At 55.1% G+C, this 20,821-nt stretch overlaps 5 protein-coding genes across 5 annotated transcripts; 3 read left to right on the forward strand and 2 right to left on the reverse strand.

The window, feature by feature from the left end:
* Nucleotides 1–1,082: 1,082 nt before the first annotated feature.
* On the reverse strand, nt 1,083–3,201 carry LTHEOB_8901 (Mitochondrial HSP70 chaperone protein; the record flags this gene model as incomplete). The annotated part of the gene is made up of 3 exons (XM_035518430.1): nt 1,083–2,869; nt 2,923–3,121; nt 3,175–3,201. The coding sequence occupies 3 exons, from the start codon at nt 3,199–3,201 to the stop codon at nt 1,083–1,085; spliced, it is 2,013 nt and encodes a 670-aa protein (XP_035369800.1).
* Nucleotides 3,202–3,899: 698 nt separating this feature from the next.
* LTHEOB_8902 (WD domain containing protein) lies at nt 3,900–6,080 on the forward strand (the record flags this gene model as incomplete). Its single annotated transcript, XM_035518431.1, has 4 exons — nt 3,900–3,919; nt 3,977–5,578; nt 5,639–5,676; nt 5,737–6,080. The coding sequence occupies 4 exons, from the start codon at nt 3,900–3,902 to the stop codon at nt 6,078–6,080; spliced, it is 2,004 nt and encodes a 667-aa protein (XP_035369801.1).
* Nucleotides 6,081–6,754: 674 nt separating this feature from the next.
* Nucleotides 6,755–8,302, forward strand: LTHEOB_8903 (Cystathionine beta-lyase; the record flags this gene model as incomplete). The annotated part of the gene is made up of 3 exons (XM_035518432.1): nt 6,755–6,955; nt 7,039–8,085; nt 8,144–8,302. 3 exons carry the CDS (start codon nt 6,755–6,757, stop codon nt 8,300–8,302), a joined length of 1,407 nt encoding a protein of 468 aa, XP_035369802.1.
* Nucleotides 8,303–14,411: 6,109 nt separating this feature from the next.
* On the reverse strand, nt 14,412–15,606 carry LTHEOB_8904 (Gluconate 5-dehydrogenase; the record flags this gene model as incomplete). The annotated part of the gene is made up of 3 exons (XM_035518433.1): nt 14,412–14,605; nt 14,825–14,926; nt 15,030–15,606. The coding sequence occupies 3 exons, from the start codon at nt 15,604–15,606 to the stop codon at nt 14,412–14,414; spliced, it is 873 nt and encodes a 290-aa protein (XP_035369803.1).
* Nucleotides 15,607–18,301: 2,695 nt separating this feature from the next.
* Nucleotides 18,302–19,722, forward strand: LTHEOB_8905 (Acyltransferase 3; the record flags this gene model as incomplete). Its single annotated transcript, XM_035518434.1, has 3 exons — nt 18,302–18,334; nt 18,391–19,018; nt 19,079–19,722. 3 exons carry the CDS (start codon nt 18,302–18,304, stop codon nt 19,720–19,722), a joined length of 1,305 nt encoding a protein of 434 aa, XP_035369804.1.
* Between the last annotated feature and the right edge of the window lie 1,099 nt (nt 19,723–20,821).

Consider the following 20,821-nt stretch of genomic DNA (forward strand, 5'->3'; position numbering starts at 1 on the left):
CCGTCAAGGCTTCTGTTGACCGAGAAGGGGAAGAAGATCGTAGGCGAAAGGACGAATAACACGAAAATCACCTTTACTGGTAAAGGCAACCAAACGCACAGTGCGATGCACAAGGAGATACGAACGGAGTAACGAGCGACGGCAGAGCAAAAATGAGAGCAACGTTGACCAACTCGCGGGCAAAGAAAAATAAAAGGAAAAATAAAGAAAGGGAACGCGCGGCGAAGGTAATGAGTGGACGGGGATGTAAGACACCCGAAAGGAGTGAGGCAGTCGTTAATACCGAGGAGATTTTTCCAAACGCCAGGCCATGACTTTTAGTCGTCTTCTTTCTTGTCCAGCAATATGGGAACGGGAAAGAAGTCGAGAAAAAAGAGGATCGGAGATGCGACAATATTTAGAGTCCTAGCCACGATAGAAGCGCGGTCTCTTCGCTTGTGGGTCAGGGGGCGCAACCGCCCACGCGAGGCGCTCGCTATCATTGACATCTCACCTTAGTTAAATTATGTACCCCTAAACCCTATATTGGAGCCCATCCCGCTTGGCCAAGGATGGAGTTGCTGCAATTCCTGCGTCGGTAGCCTCGGGCCTGGCCGCCGCCGCCGGAACTTCCCCGGACGGTCTTTCGGGGGCGAGACTCCATGCGCGGGAGATAGGCGTAGCAAGCATCATTTAGCATAACGGCAGGAAGACACTAGCTGGGTTGAGAGGAGAATTTTCATTACACGTCATTGTGAATCCTACAGAACACTCACAAATCTCTTCCGTCTTTTCGGCGCAGCCATGCGCCCAAATGACCCAAAAAGCGAAGAAAGAACCATCACGACTTTTAGTCGCTCCCGAAGACCCAACCCTTACTCCACCCTCCTAACGTTCCCGAAAAGGTGAGGTTTTTTTGCCGGCGTCAACAGAGGATATGAGAGACTTAATACAGAACTGATGAAAGAGGATATTCTACATGAGGGCAGCGTCAAAAGCAAAACGCTTGCTCAAACCGACCCGAGGTATGCAAGATCGCTTTTTCTAGATGCAAACAGACAGCTAAAGGACAAGGAAAGAAGGCGGAAAACTGAGTAGGATTTTTACTCCTTCTTCTCGCCCTCACCCTGCTGCTGCTGCTGCTCACCCTGCTGCTCGGAGCGGGCCTTGTGCATCTGGTCGAAGAGGCTCAGGGAAGCGGACTGGAGCTCGTCGGTCTTCTCCTTGAGCTCCTGGGCGGTGGCGGTGCCCTCACCAGCCTGGGACTTGGTGACGAACTCACGGAGAGAGTCGATCTTCTCGCGGATCTTGCCAGCCTCGGTCTTGTCAAGGCGGTCCTCGAACTCCTTCAGGGCCTTCTCGGTGTCGTTCAGGACGGAGTCGGCGCGGTTGGCAGCCTCAATGGCGGCCTTGCGCTCCTTGTCCTGCTCCTGGTAGCGCTCAGCATCCTGCACCATGTTCTCGATCTCAGAGTCCGAAAGACCAGAGCCAGAGGCGATGGTGATGGACTGGTCCTTGTTGGTGGACTTGTCCTTGGCGTGGACGTGGACGATCGAGTCGGCATCAATATCGAAGGTGACCTCGATCTGAGGAACACCACGGTGGGCAGGAGGAATGCCAACGAGCTGGAAGTTGCCGAGGAGCTTGTTGTCGCGGACGAGCTCACGCTCACCCTGGTAGACCTTGATCTCGACAGCGGACTGGAAGTCGGCAGCGGTGGAGAAGACCTGGGACTTCTTGGTGGGGATGGTGGTGTTGCGGTTGATCAGACGGGTGAAAACACCGCCAAGGGTCTCGATACCGAGGGAGAGAGGAGTGACATCGAGCAGGAGAACATCAGTGACCTCACCGGAAAGGACGGCACCCTGGATAGCAGCACCAATGGCAACAGCCTCATCGGGGTTGACCGACTTGGCGGGATCACGGCCGAAGATGCTCTTGACAGACTCGGTAACCTTGGGCATACGGGTCATACCACCAACGAGGATGACCTCCTGGATGTCCTTGGACTGGAGGTTGGCGTCCTTGAGGGCCTTGCGAACGGGCTCGACAGTGCGGCTGATCAGAGGGTCGACGAGACCCTCGAGCTGAGCACGGGTGAGCTTGGTGTTGATGTGCTTGGGACCCGAAGCATCGGCAGTGATGAAGGGAAGGTTGATGTCGGTGGAGAGGGAAGAAGACAGCTCGATCTTAGCCTTCTCAGCGGCCTCACGGATACGCTGAATGGCCATGCGGTCGTTGGAGAGGTCGATGCTCTGCTCCTTCTTGAACTGCTGGACGAGGTGGCGGACGAGGGTGATATCGAAGTCCTCGCCACCAAGGTGAGTGTCACCGTTGGTGGACTTGACCTCAAAGACGCCGTTCTGGATCTCGAGGATGGAGATATCGAAGGTACCTCCACCGAGATCGTAGACAGCAATGACGCGGTCAGACTCCTTCTCGAGACCGTAGGCGAGGGCGGCAGCAGTAGGCTCGTTGACGACACGGAGGACGTTCAGGCCAGAGATCTGACCGGCGTCCTTGGTGGCCTGACGCTGAGAGTCGTTGAAGTAGGCAGGGACGGTAACAACGGCGTTCTTGACGTTCCTGCCGAGGTAGGCCTCAGCGGTCTCCTTCATCTTGCCGAGAACGAAGCCACCGATCTGAGCGGGCGAGTACTTCTCGCCCTGGGCCTCGAGCCAGGCGTCGCCGTTGGAGTGCTGAACAATCTTGTAGGGCACCTGACCGATGTCGCGCTGGACCTCGGCATCGGTGAACTTGCGGCCGATCAAACGCTTGGTGGCGAAGAGAGTGTTCTCGGGGTTGACAACAGCCTGGCGCTTGGCGGCGACACCAACCAGACGCTCGCCATCCTTGGTGAAAGCAACGACGGAGGGAGTGGTGCGGGTACCTGTGGCGCAATTGTCAGCGGAGTCGCGGCGCGCGAAGAAATTGATGACATACCCTCAGAGTTCTCAATGATGCGCGGCGTCTTGCCCTCCATCACGGCGACGGCAGAGTTGGTGGTACCAAGGTCAATACCGATGACCTGGCCCTTGACCTTCTCTTGAGCCTCCTCCGCATACCGTCTCACGAACGACGAGCCGAGAGGGGTCTTGGTGATGGGAGAGACGCGGCTGAGGGCGGAAGCCCGCGGCAGGAACTGGCGCAAGTGTTAGCATTTGGGCGCGCGCGTCATAGCCAGCGCAGACTTACAGTTCTGGATAGCCTCGAGGACAGCATTGTGGACGGGAGCGCTCAACGAAGAGGTCGTCGCAAGCAGCGGGCGGTGACGAAGGGAACACGGGGATGGAGGAGGAGGAATGGGGTATAAATGGGATGGTGGTGATGATGAGGGAAGGCGAGGACAAGAGAAAAAGTTGAGCATTCGAAGCTCTTCTACGCCGCGCTAGTCAGTGCGCCAATCCTTGTGCACGCGCAGCTCCGGGATGCCGAGTGGCCAATTGCCGCGGAACGGGACAAGCGACCAGCGGATGATGCAGAGAAGGCGGCCTGGCCGGCGCATGCGCCCGAGAAATCTTCGTTCGCAATTGGAAGCGCGCGCAGCCGTTCGCGACTGCGCAAAACATGTCGCCATCACGTGCGTCCACCGTGCGGGCGGCGCGACTCGTGCGGCGACAGAGCCCAGAGGCGCTCCCTTCACACCTCGCTCGCCCCGTCCGACTTGGAGCTCCCGTCCTGTGTGACACTGCAATACATCATCACTTTCTGCGCTGCTTGAACTCTATCCTGCCCTAGCTGCAACCACGCAGCCCGTGACTCGTCCCGCGCCTCTCATCCGATCTCTGCTTCTCGCTCGCCGAGCCGGGTGACGTATGAGCGTTCGCCGGCTCATGCGTGCCTGATGCAACTTCTGAATCTCAGCAACCTCCCATGACAATGTTGCACACCTGCATCGACTAATTCACCAGCAGTTGATAATGGCTGTTGACGACTATCTGTGAGTGGGCGCGTTGCTTCCGCGCGCTCAGAACCCCGCTGATAGCTCCTGGCACAGCTTCCGCGAGACAGATTCCCTTGTCCTCCCGCTCAAAACACTCTACCCTCTATCAATACCCGTCGCCCACTACCAGCTGCGCCACTACATCAGCTGCGAGGGCGAAGACGTCCTCTATTACGCCAGCGGCGCCGAACTATTCTCTCTCAACACTTCGACCCAGAAGCGCACCCACATCGCGACCCTCCCGTTCGACACGCGATGCACGGCATCCGGGCACGGCTGGCTATGTTGCGGCGGTGAGGACGAGGGGCACTTTGCCGCGGTCAAGCTCACCGGCGGCTCCTCCTTGGCTGCAGACGTCGACGCCCTCTTGCCACTGGATCTCGGAAACCGCCCCCTTGGTCGCCCGGCTACTTCAACCCCAACAGTGAAATTGGAGAGGATCGGAGAAGAAATTGTGAACTCAATATCAATCCATAAGCTGGCCAGCGCAGAGGAAGGAGGAGAGGATGAGGTAGTCGCAGTCCTCACCAACAACGACAAGACTGTCCGAGTCTACTGTCTAACACATGGATTAGAGGAGGCTGTACTGGACCTGCCCTTTCCCATGAACCATGCTTCAATTTCGCCGGATGGTAACCTAATGGTTGCTGTCGGTGACTACCATCAAGCCTTCTTCTTCGAGCGCTCCGGGTCGAGGCAAAGGACGCAATCTACCAAAACGGACACGGCAGCGGGGGGAGGCCACTCCGAATGGACGAAAATAAGCGTTGCAATGCTGCACATTCCGGCGAACTCGTCAACTACAGGCTATTTCACGACTGCGTGGTCTCCATCAGGGAAACTTTGTGCGGTTGGCTCTGAGTGTGGCTATATCTCAGTATTTGACACGGATCTCCTGAGAGCAAGCGAATTTGGCGAAGATGCGATCGTCCAGGTCATCCGCTCAACGCGCCCTGACACCTCGCACGGTCCTGGTGCAGTGCGCACCATGTGCTTCTCGCCTCAGCCATGGGATCTCTTGATCTGGGCCGAAGACCAGGCGAGAGTGTGTGTTGCAGATCTAAGAGAGGGGCTTCTGGCCAGGCAGGTTCTGTCTTTGGATCCCAAGGAGGACAGCGTCATCAAAATTGATACGCAGTTGATCGACGTGGAAGATGCCAGCGAGTCATCGAACAACGAGCGGAATCGCGAAATTGCGCGGCTGGAGTCAGAATTGAATCAGGAGCAAGATCTCATCAACAGGCACAGACGGGCATTGGCGTCGGCGGCAAATGATACTTCGGCAGCGCTCGAGGTTGTCGGTGAGTTCATGAGTGCGGTTCTCCAGCGAAGGCGACATGCTGGGGTCGTCGAGTCGGATAATGACCCGCACGGCTTGACAGCACAAGAGCGCTCCATTCTCGATGCGCTACGCACCAGAGAGCACCGGGACATAGTGCAGCGCGAACGTGAAAGGATTGCCTCGATCCCTCGCAGCATCAACTATCCAAGCACGACTGGCGAATCACGGGAACAGAGAGCAGAACTCTCGTCAGACAGCTTCCCGTCTTTGACCAGAAACCGCAGCAGCGAAGGCAGAAACATAGCTCTGCCGTCTCTCGGCTCCCTCAGAGATTTCCTCCGCGACCGCAGCGAACGTGAACGTGAGAGCGGCTCGTACGTCCCCCCACATCCGCCACGTCGGCAACCGTCCGTAATCCTCACCATTGGTAGTAGCACAAGCGACGATGCCAATCGGTCTTCGTCGAACACAGGTGCGCGAAGTTTTAGCTCGTCTGAGGCATGGCGCACAATTGAGGCGGCTCTAGCAACAGGCCCCGAGCCACCAGCAGCTGCTCGCCCGAGCAATGCCAACACCACGTCTGCTCCACGGTCTATGGATCCCCTGATCGAGATGGGGCGGTTGAGACAGCTGGCTCGAGCACGTGAACGCGTACGCAACATGCAGACTGCATCTCGTGGTTTCGATGATTATGGCGTGATTGGTCGGCGAGTCGGCATGTCTGGCCGCTTCAATCCAGCCTTTGGTGTGAGAACTGCAGGGCTGGCAATGAGTGAAGATGGGCGGAAGCTGTACGTTGGTACTGAGGAGGGCATCTTCGAGTTCGAGATTGACGTGCGGGGCCGCAAGGGATGGGGTGCGGTGCAACCGAGATGATTTCATGCGAATTTTGGCGTTTTCACCTTCATATCCTCCAGCCTACCGTATATGGCTCGGCATTTATCTTCTTCTACAGACGTTTTTTTGGGGGGTCAGCAGGATCGGCGCATTTGGGTACCTCGAACACAGGGGAATATGGAGTTTGTAGGAGCCATGTTGCAGCAAAGATGATTTCACGGTTTATCGAGCCATGCGGTGGACCTCCAAAAGCCTGGATTCGCGCGTATTTAACTGGAATCTTGGATACAATGGTCATGGGAACATAACTCTTGGGCAATGTGCAACTCGAATGTCGAGATAGTTCGCATGGTTGGCGGAGTCATGCGGCAACGACTTTAGCGCCGCAGAGTGAGCGACTTCGGAGCGAATGAGCGGCAAAGGATCTGACGCCATCGCGAAGAATGAGTCTTCGGCTTAGGACCCCACGGTTTGTGCTCCACCCCAGCCGGATACGTACCTGCAGCTTCCGAGACTCTCTCCAATCTGCTGCGCCCTATTTCTCTCTCACCTTCTCCAGTTCTCACCGCATCCCTCCGCTTCAACACAGTCCGGCCAATTTCCATCAATTGAGGCCCTCCGTCGTCGGCCTCGCCCACCGTCCCCTCTGCTGACGTCCGCCACCTTCGATTCGCCGCGAACCTTATTCCAGCACTCCCGCATTTCCGCACACCATGTCCGCCCCGAACGACGGCCCCAAGAAGACTGGCCCGCTGGGCAAGGCCATGCAGACGGTCGACCTGGATGGCCACAACCTGCCTCCCAGCCCGGCGCCCAGCAGCCCGCACACTGGTCGGAAGTACGCTCTCGCGACCGAGCTGGTCTACACCGAGAGCAGTGACCAGTACAATGCCTCCAGCACACCGATCTACCAGGTAAGGCTGCAATTCTGTATAGCCCGTCTCCATTGGCACTGCTCGTAGTTTCGGCTTTGCATATACTTACCGGTTTTCTGCAGACTGCGACGTTCAAGCAGGACTCCGGCAGCGGCGGCGGAGAGTATGACTACACGCGTTCCGGTAACCCCACGCGCACCCACCTCGAGCGCCATCTCGCCAAGATCATGAGCGCACGGCGCGCCCTCGTCGTCTCGTCTGGTATGGGCGCGCTGGATGTCATCACTCGCATGCTTCGACCTGGCGACGAGGTGGTGACGGGTGACGACTTGTACGGCGGCACCAACCGCCTGCTCAAGTACCTCTCGACCAACGGCGGCATCATCGTACACCACGTCGACACCACCGACCCGGCCGCGGTGCAAGCCGTCGTCGGCGCGAAGACGGCCATGGTGCTGCTCGAGACGCCGACGAACCCGCTCATCAAGATCGTCGACATCCCGACGATCGCATCGGCAACGCACGCCGCCAACCCGGCCGCCATCGTCGCCGTCGACAACACGATGCTGTCGCCGATGCTGCAGAACCCGCTCGAGCTGGGCGCCGACATTGTGTACGAATCGGGCACCAAGTACCTGTCAGGCCACCACGACGTCATGGCGGGTGTGTTGGCCGTCAACGACGCGGCGCTGGGCGACAAGCTGTTCTTCACCATCAACGCGTCGGGCTGCGGTCTGAGCCCCTTCGACTCGTGGCTGCTGATGCGCGGCATCAAGACTCTGGGTGTGCGCATGGAGAAGCAGCAGGCCAACGCCCAGCGCATCGCCGAGTTCCTGCAGAACGAGGCCGGCTTCCGCGTGCGCTACCCCGGCCTGAAGAGCCACCCGCAGTACGACCTGCACTGGAGCATGGCCCGCGGCGCCGGCGCCGTGCTCAGCTTCGAGACCGGCAACGTCGAGCTGAGCGAGCGCATCGTCGAGAGCGCCCGTCTGTGGGCTATCTCTGTGTCGTTCGGTTGCGTCAACTCGCTCATTTCCATGCCTTGCCGCATGAGCCACGCCAGTATCGATGCGAAGACGCGTGCTGAGAGGAACATGCCTGAGGATATCATCAGGCTGTGCGTCGGTATCGAGGATGCGGACGACCTCATCGATGACTTGAGGAGAGCGGTAAGTTACTCAAGCTCAATTCAAGTACTAGGTGCAATCATGCTAACACGGTATTCAGCTTGTCCAAGCTGGCGCCGTCAAGGTCACTATGAACGGCATCTCCTCTCTCGCATCGACCGACCCGGCCGCGTCGGGTACTGCTGAAGGCCAGCAGATCGCTGCTGACGGCTTCAAGGAGCCTGAAGCCGCGGGCACGGCTCCTGCGGAGCAGCAGTAGATTCATCATTTTTGTACCATGGAATTACGATATTTGTCTCATGTGGCGCTTGCCTTCTGGATTCCCTGATGGCAATATAAAAGCCACGACGGTGTTTGGCGTTTACGTTTCCTTCTAGTTACTGATGGTTGTATGGAGGCCGGCTGAAAACAATGTGTAAAAAGCGGGTATTGTTGAGGTGAGGATACTGAGAGATGGTTTGCAAGGAGATACCATAAACCATGAGATCAAGGAGATCTAGCCAAGTTTTGAGAGAGAATCGGAACAAAAGACTTTTCTTTGGCATTTTATGCTCAAGACCATATGTTATCTGTCCGAATATGAGTGATGAAGTTGGACGAGGATTGACGACGAAGACCAAGGTACCCAGCGCTGCAAATTGGGTGCCCACAAGACGGCTGACAAAACGAATTGAACTTTTCTAATGAGCCTTGCTCTACCAGTGTGGGTAATCCAGCCCAATATTCCGGGTGCATTCGTATAAGTTTGATCTTTACATTTACCAACGTAGAAAAGGTATGGCTTCATTTATGAGGGAGAGCTTAAACGTATGAAGCTCGTGACTACAGATGAGTTTGTCCAACCTTTACAATAAGATCTTGGCTTGAGCATGTGGATATTACGCAGCGGATTAGCCCAGTAACACCCTTAGCCTTCCTGTAATATGGGGGAGAGGCTTTGCCAATCGCTACAGCGAGCAATATAAATTGGAGCGCCCCTCCACAGAGCTTAGCCCAAGACAGGTGACAATGGTCAGCCTTTTCCGCCTACAGATAACTCCTCCGCACTTTCTTTCGCCTTCGTTTGTTCGCCGAGATGTGCAAGATGGCTACGTTCCCATTCACCAGCTACTGTTCTCCAAATGCTATGGAAGCATCACTTGCGTAAGTTGATACTGAAAAGCGGCATGAGCTAATAGCGTTGAGAATCATCATCTTATGATGATGGTGCAGGGCTTCTTATAGTACTGGCGGCGGCCAGTCAACTTTGATGACTTTCGGCATGCACCCGAAGCGGGCGACAAGAGAAGGGGCCAATCAGTTTTACGAGTTCTTTACCAGAACACAGTGTGTTGTTTCTCGATAGCTCACGCTAAGAGGCTTGCAGTAGATGGAAGCGTCCTCTCCGACCTCTCAATAGCAATAGATTACAAGCTTTATGTTTTCATTATAGTTCATCGCCGGACGCATATTATTCCCTAAAATTGAAAGTCATATTATCACCTGGTAAGGAGTGGCAACTGTTCTGTCACTTCAGTCCTGCTAGACTAGTATATATAAGTTGGCTTCTACAAAAAGATGGACGCGCTGACTTTCATGGAAGATTTAACCAGAAGAATAAAGTCTAGAGAGAATTCAGCAAACTCTGTGGTTGTTCGGGGGGGTGTGGTTTTAAGTCTTTCGGTCTATGGTCAAGTGCAAATGATCTAAGGAAGCTGGCACTTTAGTAGAAATTTAAGCTCTGTAAGGACAAAAGGCAGCGTTTACGATAGTTGATGTGCAGCACCGATTTTGATTAATATTAACAAATTCTAAGCATATTTGATTGAGCGTTTTTAGAGAACACAGTACAACCCAATAGTGAAGCGAATTCAAGAAGCAATATAGTAGTAGAACAGAATACTCTACCAGCAGACTCTAAAAAATCAAGATGGGTTGAAATACATGGTCCTCGAGTAGGTCACGTGCCATTTTAAAGGGAGGAATCGGGTGCTTAGCTTCGAGTTGCTTTTCTGAAGCGACCTGGAGGTGTTTATGCGATACTTGACGCACTTGAAGCCCTATAGATCTTTGATGCTGGGGACAACGTAGCTATTCTTCTTTAGTGATAGGTCCTGTGAAAGTTTTATCTAGATCTACCTTGCAGCCTCGAAATCTATTCGTATCTCGTATGTTATAGAAACACACTATTATGGTTGTTTATTCCACACCCTCATGCTCTTTTCGCCACTCTGCCAACATCTCCACCGATACATTACTTCCACCACAGACCACAATCACGACGGCCTCCTCTTTATCCAGCTTCCGCCCCACCGCTTTCTCCAGCCGCCCACCAAAGCAAGCCGTCGCAGACACTCCACACGCCAACTCAACCAACAACCTCTCCTCATCGGCCAGCCTCAGGCATCCCATCGCCGCCTCGCCATCAGTATACACCACACTCCTCGCGTAATCTTTCAACGCATTCGCGTAAGCCACCTTACTCACCCTCACCGCCCCCAAGCTCGTCGCCAAACTGGTGATGCCCGGCAGGGTCACCAACTTGCCCGCCTTCACACTCTCATTCAGACTCGCCGCGCCCTGCGTCTCGACCGCAACGACCTTCGTGCCCTGCACCCCCCACCCCGCCTCCTCGACGCCCCTACAAACGCCATTGAACAACCCCCCACCACCCACACTGCACACGACGGCCGCGGGCCTCCCGCCCTCGACCCCCACCTCCTCCAACTGCGCCCGCGCCTCCTGCACGATACCCTTATTCCCCTCCCAGATATCCTCGTGGTCGAACGGCGGCACGTACACGCCGACCTCACCCCTCGTCTCCGCCTCGGCCAGCACGACCTCGCGCAGGTGCGCGTCGGCGTCGGCCCAGGTGGCGCCGAACTGGACGACGTCGCGGGCGCCGGCGGCGCGCAGCTTGGCGATCATGAAGGGCTTGGTCGACAGCGGCACGACGATGGTGGCCGGGCGTCGCAGCGTGATGGCCGCCCGCACCGCGGCCAGCCCCGCATTGCCGCCCGACGACGAGTAGAAGTGCACGCTGGATGGCGAGGGAGAGCGCAGGAGCGCTTGCGTCATTAGGTTGCCGACGCCTCTGTTTTTTTCGGGTGTTAGTGGTCTGTCTGGGGTTTTCTCCTGCTGCTGATCCATTTTTCTTTTTTTTTAAATCCCATTTTATCGAGCTTCCCTTGTGGCTGGTGGAGTTGTTGGGAGATGGATGGGGCGAATGGCACGTGACAGGTGGCGTGGTGGGAGGTGTGGTCGGGTGGAAACGGTAATGGTAATGGCGTACGTGGCGTCGTTCTTTTCTTATTTTTTTTTTAAAAAAAAATGAACATCTTCTTGACCTACCTAGACTTGAAAGAGCCCGAGGGCTGGAGGTTCTCAAGTTTAAGAAACACTCTGCTTTTTGTGGGTCAGTCGTTTTTGACAACACGTTGCGAGGATTCAGGAAGGTCTACATACCATCCGGCCGCATTGGAGAGCGCGACAGATTCTACCAGCGGAGTGCTGCGCCATGGCCGCTGGTCGGTGGGAAGTTCGTGCAAATCGGAAACGGTCATTTTCTCTGATTTCTCTGGCGATTGAGGAAGCAGAATACGGGTGAATTGATACTTGGTCGATGGTTGTTAAGGATGAACAGAAGCTGCAGAGTTCTGCTTATTTTAGTGATGTTTCGGCTTGTCACTCATAGGGCGCAAGCTCGCTTTCGGTCCGAAGGATTTTACGTATCCACAATCACAAGGAAGGCTTTAAACTCAACAATCATTGGGAGTTACGGCCAGTTTGGACACAAAGCGGCTACTTTTATAGGCCCTCGTTATATTATTCTAACCATCTATGAAACCAAATTTTATACTTAAGTTATACACTTCAATTTACTATTAGTTACTTATACTAATACTCTATATCAGCTTGCAAACCCGCCTAAAATCGCCAGACCATTCGCCCTAATGCCGTGACCTTAGATATGTTTACATACATCTACTCTAGTAGGGCTGGTTCTATGTCGATTTAAGGGTGGCATTATTACAGCTGATTGACTCCTTGATCCGATTATTTTACCGTACCCAGCTTTTTCATCTGGGGAAGATCTTATAAGATATGATTGTCCAAAATTGTAACACTTTATTGGCCACCCAGCTGTGTCCCCGGGGCATATCACCCCATATTCATTTTCTCACTAAGGTCACATACAAAATACGGAGCACTGATTAACATGCTACACCATAGTAAACGTGTTCACTCGTGCACCTGACACTAGTACATTCGTATTATTGTAAAGCTACTTGCAAGGGCCAGTGCTACTAGCGCGTCGTCACTAGTGTTCCTCCAAATATTTTCTCGTATTGTTAGTGGTTGATTCCTTTAGCAGAATTAACTGGCGCGGTAACCACGAGCAGCGTGGGCAACCGCCAGAAGCATATAGTCGGTGTTCGCGAAGCTACCCAGAAAGTCTAAAGGAATTAGAATTTGACAGGTGGCGGAATCAAATTTGCAGAGATTTTCGCAAATTTCCAAGTCAGAACACACCTGACCGCTATTTTAGACAACCAAATGCTCTGCAAGTTCATCTCTTCTCCCCTAAGCTTTACAGCGATGAAAGCTTCGGCGCGAAACTGAAGAGGTAAACGGGTGGTGTCTTGAGCTACCCGAGAGAAAGCACTGGTACCACCTCTTCACGATCGCACCTACCAACAAAGGAAGTCAGCTGGGAAATGTATTACTACAGCTTCAGTTGAATCCCTTCCAGCCTTTTTCTCTTTCGTTTCCACATAGTCCTCTCCACTCGTTCAATAATTTCCCTCCATCTGTGAGCATCTTCGGACTGTGGCTTGATTGTCAAAAGTATATCCAAGCGATGAGGCCTCTGATTAGTCCTCTACTATTTATGGGGTGGCGGCCAGTGAATTTGAGTAAGACTCCTGTTGAACCGGGCAAATGAATGAACTGAACAGTGTTGCTCCTTGTAATACAGCAGCAAACTACCCGCTTATATACCAGATAGATGCAATGATGTAATGCTTTAAGATTGATGAATGACGTTATAGTGGTGAGATATACCAGGGGCTTGTCTTGGTGTTGAAGAAAAAGCAATAATACACGGCAAATATATTCGGCAGTAACAATGAACAATGATGAGATTTGACAACTCTATGAATCTTTCCAGTATCAAGATCCCTCCTTTAACCAAAAAGAAGATACGGAACGACCGAAAGTGAATCTCAGAACTGTAGGTGTTTGTGCCAGGCGGAAGCGGAAGACATTCTCTAATGCACGATTGTTCGCAAAGCAGGCACGCTCTTCGGTTCGATATTTATGCCCTCCAGGAATAATAGAAAATTTCTTTCTGAAGGCCCTCCAGCGGTAGTAATAGTAACGGATCTTCTTTTGTTCTCCACCTGTCGAATTTATTAGTGCTATTCCACCAGGGGCTGCAAACCCATCAGCTCAACTTAGAAGAATTGTATCAATGACCTCGGTAGGTTGTAGACGAGCAAGTAATCTTGAAATTCCCTCGATACCTGTAAATGCGGCGTGGCTATCACTGGGATAGTCCAAGTCTCACATATTCAAGAATCCACAGAGAACCCATTAGAAAAACGTCGAGCTCCATTCTTTAATTCTGGTGACACAATCACAGAATTACTCCTCGCTGCTCCAGCTCTTTCTTTTGTTGTGTGTCGTATTGACTCGATCAGGTCGTTGTCGGGTCGGCCACCCTGGCCTAGGGAGTTTTATTGGTTGCGTGCATATGTGGTGTAGGATTGGTAAACAACGAGGAGGTCATGGTGTTCAGTAATATTGTTGATCAAGGATGGTGAGCATTAGCGTCATTTCATATGTCTGCTGAGCATCGAATTCTTCTGAAAATGGAGTTCTGATTTCAGAATGTGAGGCTGTAAGGAATTGGATGAGCGAGTACAGCTGAAAGAGCTTGAGTAAAGTCCGGGGACTCTTCATCCCTTGTCCGTAGATGCCCGATCCCGGTGAGTGATTGGGATACTGAAGTATGGAAGATAAGGAGGAAGAAGCTTTCAAAGGAGGTATCTTTGTGGGCGAAGCCACGTGGATTCGCAAAGACAAGTGCGCAGTTACAATGAATTGGTTAGTGGGCAATTATGGTAGAAGGACTAGATAGAAGGTCTTAAAATTCAGAAACCATCAAATTGTGAACAATACGAAATACTTGTGAGGTCTGAGATTAGAAGTCGCCTCTCTCGCTGATGGAATGCCTCAACAGGCTGTGTGTCGGTTGTTTGCATTACCTCAACATTAACCATCTTTCAAATGACATTTAAGCCAAACACGCGAATGATTGAAAGGACCAAGCTTAAAGATGACCTGCAATCGATCTCGTTGCAACCTTACCTGAGTTGTCGACTCACCTATTGAATGCTATACCCACCATCAACGACGATCGGCTGACCGGTAATCCAACGAACATCATCGCTCGCCAGGAAGACAGCCGCCCTCGCCGCATCTTCTGGCTCGCCCATGCCGCCAAATGGATGTGCCTCGTCGACTTTAGCCTGCGCTGCGGGGCTGCTCTGGTGGTTCGCCGTCATTGCAGTGCGGAGGACTGGGCATCGGCTCTGTCAGACGGCTTCCCGGTGGGAAGATGTGGCAAGATGTGGCAAATCGAGAAGAGATAGTAACAGTGGGCGAAAGAGGCAAAGCGCACGGATAAATAGCAGCTAGAGTAGGCAGACCGGAATGATGTGGCGCCGGCGCAGATGAACAAGGAGGGTTTCGCTAAAGCACCACGAAGCCACGCAAAAGATATCGGGTAAGCACTTACAGCCGGGGCAGATGCAGTTGCAATGAATCCTGTCCTTCGCGTAGTCCAGCGCGATCTGCTTGGTCAGTTGCACGACGGCGCCTTTCGACGCGCAATAAGCGGCTATCGGCGCGATCAGCACATTCCCCATCCTTACCTTCCGCACATCGGCCTGCTCCTCTCATCAAACGGGAGGGAGAAACGCCGCAGGATGAGGGGGACTCACGCGTGCCGTGGTACGCCAACAGCCCCTGAATGCTCGCAGTGTTGACAATCCAGCCCTTGTCCCCGTTCTGCCCCTCCAATGGTTCCTGGTCGAGCATCTGCGCAAGCGCGTACTTGCAACCCAGGAACACCCCCTTGGTGTTGATGGCCATGGTCTTATCGTAATCAGCCTCGGGTGTCTCGTGACAGCGCAACACGCGAGGGTGGCTGCTTTCGACGCTGATGCCAGCATTGTTTACCATGATGTCAAGGCGACCGAAGACCTCGACGCACTGAGCGACGGCGTGCTCTACGTCGGCAGCGACAGTGAGGTCGGCCTGGACGAAAATGGCATCGCTGCCGGGATGAGCTTGGCGCAGCAGCTCGTGCGTGGGCACGGCAGCGGAAGAGGCCGCCAGTCGTTCGGTGACTAGCTTCGCCTTTCCGGTAGCGGGATCTTTCTCGTCGCGCAGAGTGGGAAATAAATCGACGCAGGCCACGCGTGCTCCCTCTTGAGCATAAGACAGCGCGATGGCGCGACCAAGGCCCGACGAGGCGCCGGTGATTAGGGCGGTCTTGCCTGCGAGGCGGTTGGGCATTTCGCAGAAGGGGTTGTTTCGAATTAGGCTCACGGCTATGCGGCAACTGGTAGACTCGGCACTTCCGGGGGTTGCAGGGAGTTTGGGCGATCGAAAAGGCGTTTCAGGAAGTATATCTCAGTTTCAAGAAGGGTCGAGGGCGATTTCGTGATCTCGAGCTGCGGTGTCGTGCTCGTTTCAAGTGGAGCTGGCATTCCTGCGGGACGACCCGACGTCACTTCTTGAGTGCGGGGCAACGACCCTGGCCATCTGCAGCTCGCGGTGCCTGAGGAGCGAGAGCGAGCTGATAGCAATCACAACTCTCTGCATGCGGACCGTTCCGGAAGCGGCCAAGAGACATGTGTGCAAGGTTAAGACGGAAAAGCTGCCGAAACACGTCGCACTGCCCAGCAGCTATGTATCCGCATACGGCGTATCCGTATCTTAATGTGTGGCGTTCACTGATAAGTCCGACTCGGCCGCGCGGGGGATAAAGTCATCTCCGAAGATGAAAAAAGGAGCCAGAGTTGAGAGTACGAGGTGTATGACACATAAGCATTCCATATTCGCGACTCCCCTTTCAGGGCGGTCAGGCTCCCAAGGAAACGAGAGAGTGTCGGAGATATGTAGCTGGCCAAAGATAGAAGCGTGCGATGGACCCTAACCGGGTCGCTGGCAAATTGAACGCAGGGCTGACATGCCATTCTGGGGAGAGCACTCCACAAGCGTTGAGCCCACGGGCCCGCGCCAAGCTCAGCAATAAGGCCGCCAAGCGTTGGAATTTCCAGCGAGCTCGTAGTGGCGCTCGGTTGCAGGAACCCGCCGATTAAGATCCGCGGCGGCGTCATGCCTACACAGAGCAGACCGCAGATAGGCGGATACGAGCGGTCAAACGCTCACCACCATCTGGTGAAGCAGCAGGTCAGGGACTGCGGGTGGTGATGTCGCAATTGCCTCGAGACAAGAAACGGGAAGGTCGCTAGGATGCGGGCCGCCTATCAGGTTGTGCGCTCGCCGGCGGGCTGGATCGAGTGCAATTTGAGCAGTAGAGATCGTCCGGCGTGCTTGTTGCGGCCAGGACGCGTCAGCGTGGGACTTCCCCAGGATTGGAGGATTGACTTTCTCGCGACCGCCCGGCGTTCGCTAGGCTGGAGGAAGAAGCTCGCTAGGCGGGCGAGATAGGGAGGCTTGATACCGTGAGGCGCGCCCCGGGGCACCCTGGCCGGCCGGCCCAGCGGGCGTTGCTGCTCAGCGAGCCGTTGCTGCTCAGCACTACTGTGCAGTGCGGCTCCCGGTCCCTGGCGATGGGCAGTGCGCACTGCCGGCGGCTGGTGACGGTGCTCACATGTAGCAATGCTGCTCTCGGGAATCCGGCAGCTTCCCTGTCAAAAAGCCAAGACTTTGGATGCACGGACGCTCCAAGCGCCCGCCGTGTGGCGGACCCGGGCGTCGAGCGGTGACATGCCCGGCGATCCCAACGACGCGGCGGTGCGGGAGGCATGCTGCCTCAGCATCCATGGCGGCGGCGGGCGGCGGCGAGTAAGAGCAGCGGCACCGCGGCCAGCGTGGGCAGCGCCTCTTCAAGGGAGCGCGTCGGGAGCCGCATTGGTGGGCTGCCACCCGGTGTCAATTACAAAACGGTCCGATGCCACACGCTGGCACCGCTCTGGATTCTTCTCCCCCACAGCGCCCGCCATCACACGACCTTGTTGGACCGCTCATGTCGTCACTGGCTGTTGCGCCACAGCTGTGCTCCGCGCCGCGTGCGCTGGGCCTGTGGCCGGCGGCGGCAGGCGGCGACCAGGCTGACGCCCCCTGCCCCGGCGCCTGTGTTGCTGCTGATCCGCGAATTTGGCTCTGGCACTGGTCCCCTGAGCTGGCGGAGGTGCAGCGCTTGGCCTCGTGGGTGCGGCGGACTGCGTCCCAGGGCAAAACGCCTCTGCACAGCCAAGCTCCAAGGCCGGCGAAGCTCTCAGAAAGCCTGTTGCAACAATCGCCGCCTTAGCTCCGCACGTTGGCGTTTCCTGCCTGCGCCGGCCGGAAACTGGGCTGGGCGCCCCTAGGGAGCAGGTCAAGCCACGGTTGAGCGTTTCGGGGCTAGTGGCTATGGCGTGTAATTCCCCCCAGCTTTGCGTGCTGCATCCCGCGCGCTCTCCTGCCCTGCCCGCGCGGGCGGCGGCGCGACGGCTCACTGTAAAAAGGAGACGGGCGGGCGCGGCTCTGCGTTCGCGCCTCTACGTGAAACACTACGCATTGAGGCGTTCTCACCCGCTGCCTGCCTGCTGTGCCGGTGAGCGCCACATCCGATCGCCGGCCGCTGCGCTCCGCCAACGATATCCAAGCACATCATCCCGCCGTCAGTGCGACACACGCGCCTCAGTAAGGGCAGCCCTCCGACCCCCAGCCAAGACCTGCCAAGAGAATAAGGAGCAGTCTCTGCGGCAGCACTGTGCCGACCCATCCTGACACGAGCCGCTGATCCCTTCGTCTCCATCCACCGCCAGCCTGTTCTTGCACTCCTACATAACTTAAGCTGACCTCGATTGCCGGTGGCTAGCCGTCCAGCATTCCTATCTTTGTTTGCGCCGCGCCCTCGCCCGCAAACACCACCACATCCTCTCGCTCTTTGTGCGATTGCTTCCGGACTCCACTCGGCCTTTCCTTATCTCCTCGATATCCCCGCCCGGCATCACTGGATGAGCTGTAGATTCTAATCATGGGAAACGAGAAGAACGTGAAGTGGGTTGAAGTGAGTCCACCCTCCAAATCGCCTCTTCTCCCACCCTCAAGCTGACCCTGCTGTAGGGCCTGCGAGGCATTGCCTCAGTCAGTGTCATCATGACCCATCTCACCCGCGCCTGGTACTTCAGAGCGTTTCTGGCCTCCGACGGCGAAGGCGTTGCGCCCATCCTATGGCAAATGCCCATCTTCCGCGTTATCCCCCAAGGCCGCATAGGCGTCACCATCTTCGGATTCCTCACCGGTTTCGTCTGCGCTCTGAAGCCGCTGCGTCAAGCCCGCGCCGGCCAGCACAGCGATGCGCTCACTTCCATCGCCAAGAGTGCCTTCCGCCGTATTCCCAGGCTCATCCTGCCCTCCACCATCGCTATGATCATCGCGTGGCTGCTTGCTCAGTTCGGTGCCTTCCACGTTGCTCACCGCACCGACGAGGTTTGGCTTCGCGAGGCCAGCCCCAAGGCATCCGACTCCCTCTTTGGTGCCTTTGTAGATCTCTGGAACGCCTTCCGTTCCGTCTGGACCAACGGCTACATGCCGTACGATGACCATCAATGGGCTATGTTGCCCCTGCTGAAGGAGTCGATGCTGGCCTACGTTGGTCTGGCTGCCACCATCTTCATGAAGTACAAGTATCGCGTGATCACCTACTTCGTCATGTTCTGCTACTTCTTCCAGGACAACCACCCTCTTGTTGGTAAGAAATTAGCCCCTCCGTCGACTTGGACTGTCGTGTGATGTTAACCAAAAAAAACAGAGACGTTCGCACAGCAGCTGTACTTCGCTATGCTCCTCTGCGACCTTTCGCTTCACCCCAGCGGCCAGGCTTTCATGGCCAGCAACCGCTTCGCTCTCAACATGGTCTCGCCCTTCCTCGTCATCTTCGGCCTCTACCTCGCCTCGTACCCCGCCGACGGCCCGGAGTGGCTCACCTGGTCCCGCCAGCTGATGGAGATGGGCCAGTGGCTCTTCCCCGAAGGCTCCGACGTTCCCCGTCGCTTCTCAGCGCTCGGCCTGGATATCATCATCATCGGACTGTTCTTCTCGTCTGGCGCGAAGGAGATTCTGTCCAACAAGTACTTCATGTGGCTCGGCCGCAACAGCTTCGCCGTCTACCTGATCCACGGCACGCTCCTGCGCACCGTGCTGATCTGGATGCTGTACGGCATCACTGGCGAGCCGTTCGAGGAGGTCCGTGACGAGGAGGGCAACATCATCGGCAACTGGCTGGAGCGTCCCGGCACGTTTGGCTTCGCCATCGCTATCCCCATCTGGCTCGTCATCGTGTACACTTGTGCACACTTCTGGACTACATACGTCGACAACTACTGCGCACAGCTGACGCAGCGCCTGGAGAAGTTCGTTTTCGAGGAGGAGGAGAAGTCGATTCCTCTTGTCTAGAAGAAAAAAAAAAAGACGATACGGATGAAAGACAGTATGGGTGACGGTCGTTTGGGTTATTATCATCTCTGCAAAGAGCATATGGTGCTAAGGCGTTTATGATGGTTCGTCGGGAACCTGCTGAGGATTTCATTTGTTAATTTCTTTCGAAAGCATCACCTGGAGTTTTGGGACATTTATTTGCATGCTGCGCGCGAGCGAGCGAGCATAGCGGAAAGTCATTTACGCAACGGTGGACTATCACCACCATCAACCACACAGCATCGGCCGGGACAGTTGAGAGAAGGGAAGGTCCACGGTATCGTTCATCGATTCCCAGCGCAAACGGAAAAGCAGATAAATCTCTTTTCGAGAGAGGGAAACACATGTTTCTTATCCCAGCTGTTATTACAGATACCCAAAGTAAAGTAAATCATTTTGTGGGATTCTTGCTCCTCCTTCCTACATTATGGTGGAAGATATGTATTCAAAGTAGCAAATGGGCACGATCGAGCACTGCTAGATCCAGCCTAACCCCGTAATTCTTAATCTTATACATACACCATTCACAACGGTTCAACGAGTGGCAACTAGACGCGCAGGTGAAACCGATGTCTGCAAGATGAATCTTCATCTGAGAAAGCTTGTGCTGACGATGACGCTGATCCCTTCTAGTTCGACTTTCTCGCCTTGGGACGTTACTGAGACGCAGTCGGTTCCCAGCCCCGCACCCGCCTCCGCAACTCCTGGAGATCACAGCTAGAGCGGGTCGGGTATTCCGAACTTTTCTGGGCGGCCCGGCACCTTTTGGGGGGAAAAAATGTCGCCAAGAATGTACAGGGGCCTATCATCAAGAATGACTAGTGTGGCAACCACGGAACGAGCGATGCGCTATACGCCTGCGCCTACATGCCTACGTATGTACAACACATACATCAACTACACCCTTCGCCACATTCCCATTGCCTACCACCGTTCCCGCGCATGTCTTTCCTTTCCCATTTAACAAAAAAAGTTTGGCGGCCTCACGTTAACTGCAGATCGTATCATCGCCGTCCGTTCCGCTGACTCTGATGTCTCAGCGTGGGCCGCTTGGGGGTTGGGTTGAGATCTGCACGAC

The sequence above is a fragment of the Lasiodiplodia theobromae genome, assembly GCF_012971845.1.
Source record: "Lasiodiplodia theobromae strain AM2As chromosome Unknown scaffold_29, whole genome shotgun sequence".
NCBI lineage: Eukaryota > Fungi > Ascomycota > Dothideomycetes > Botryosphaeriales > Botryosphaeriaceae > Lasiodiplodia > Lasiodiplodia theobromae.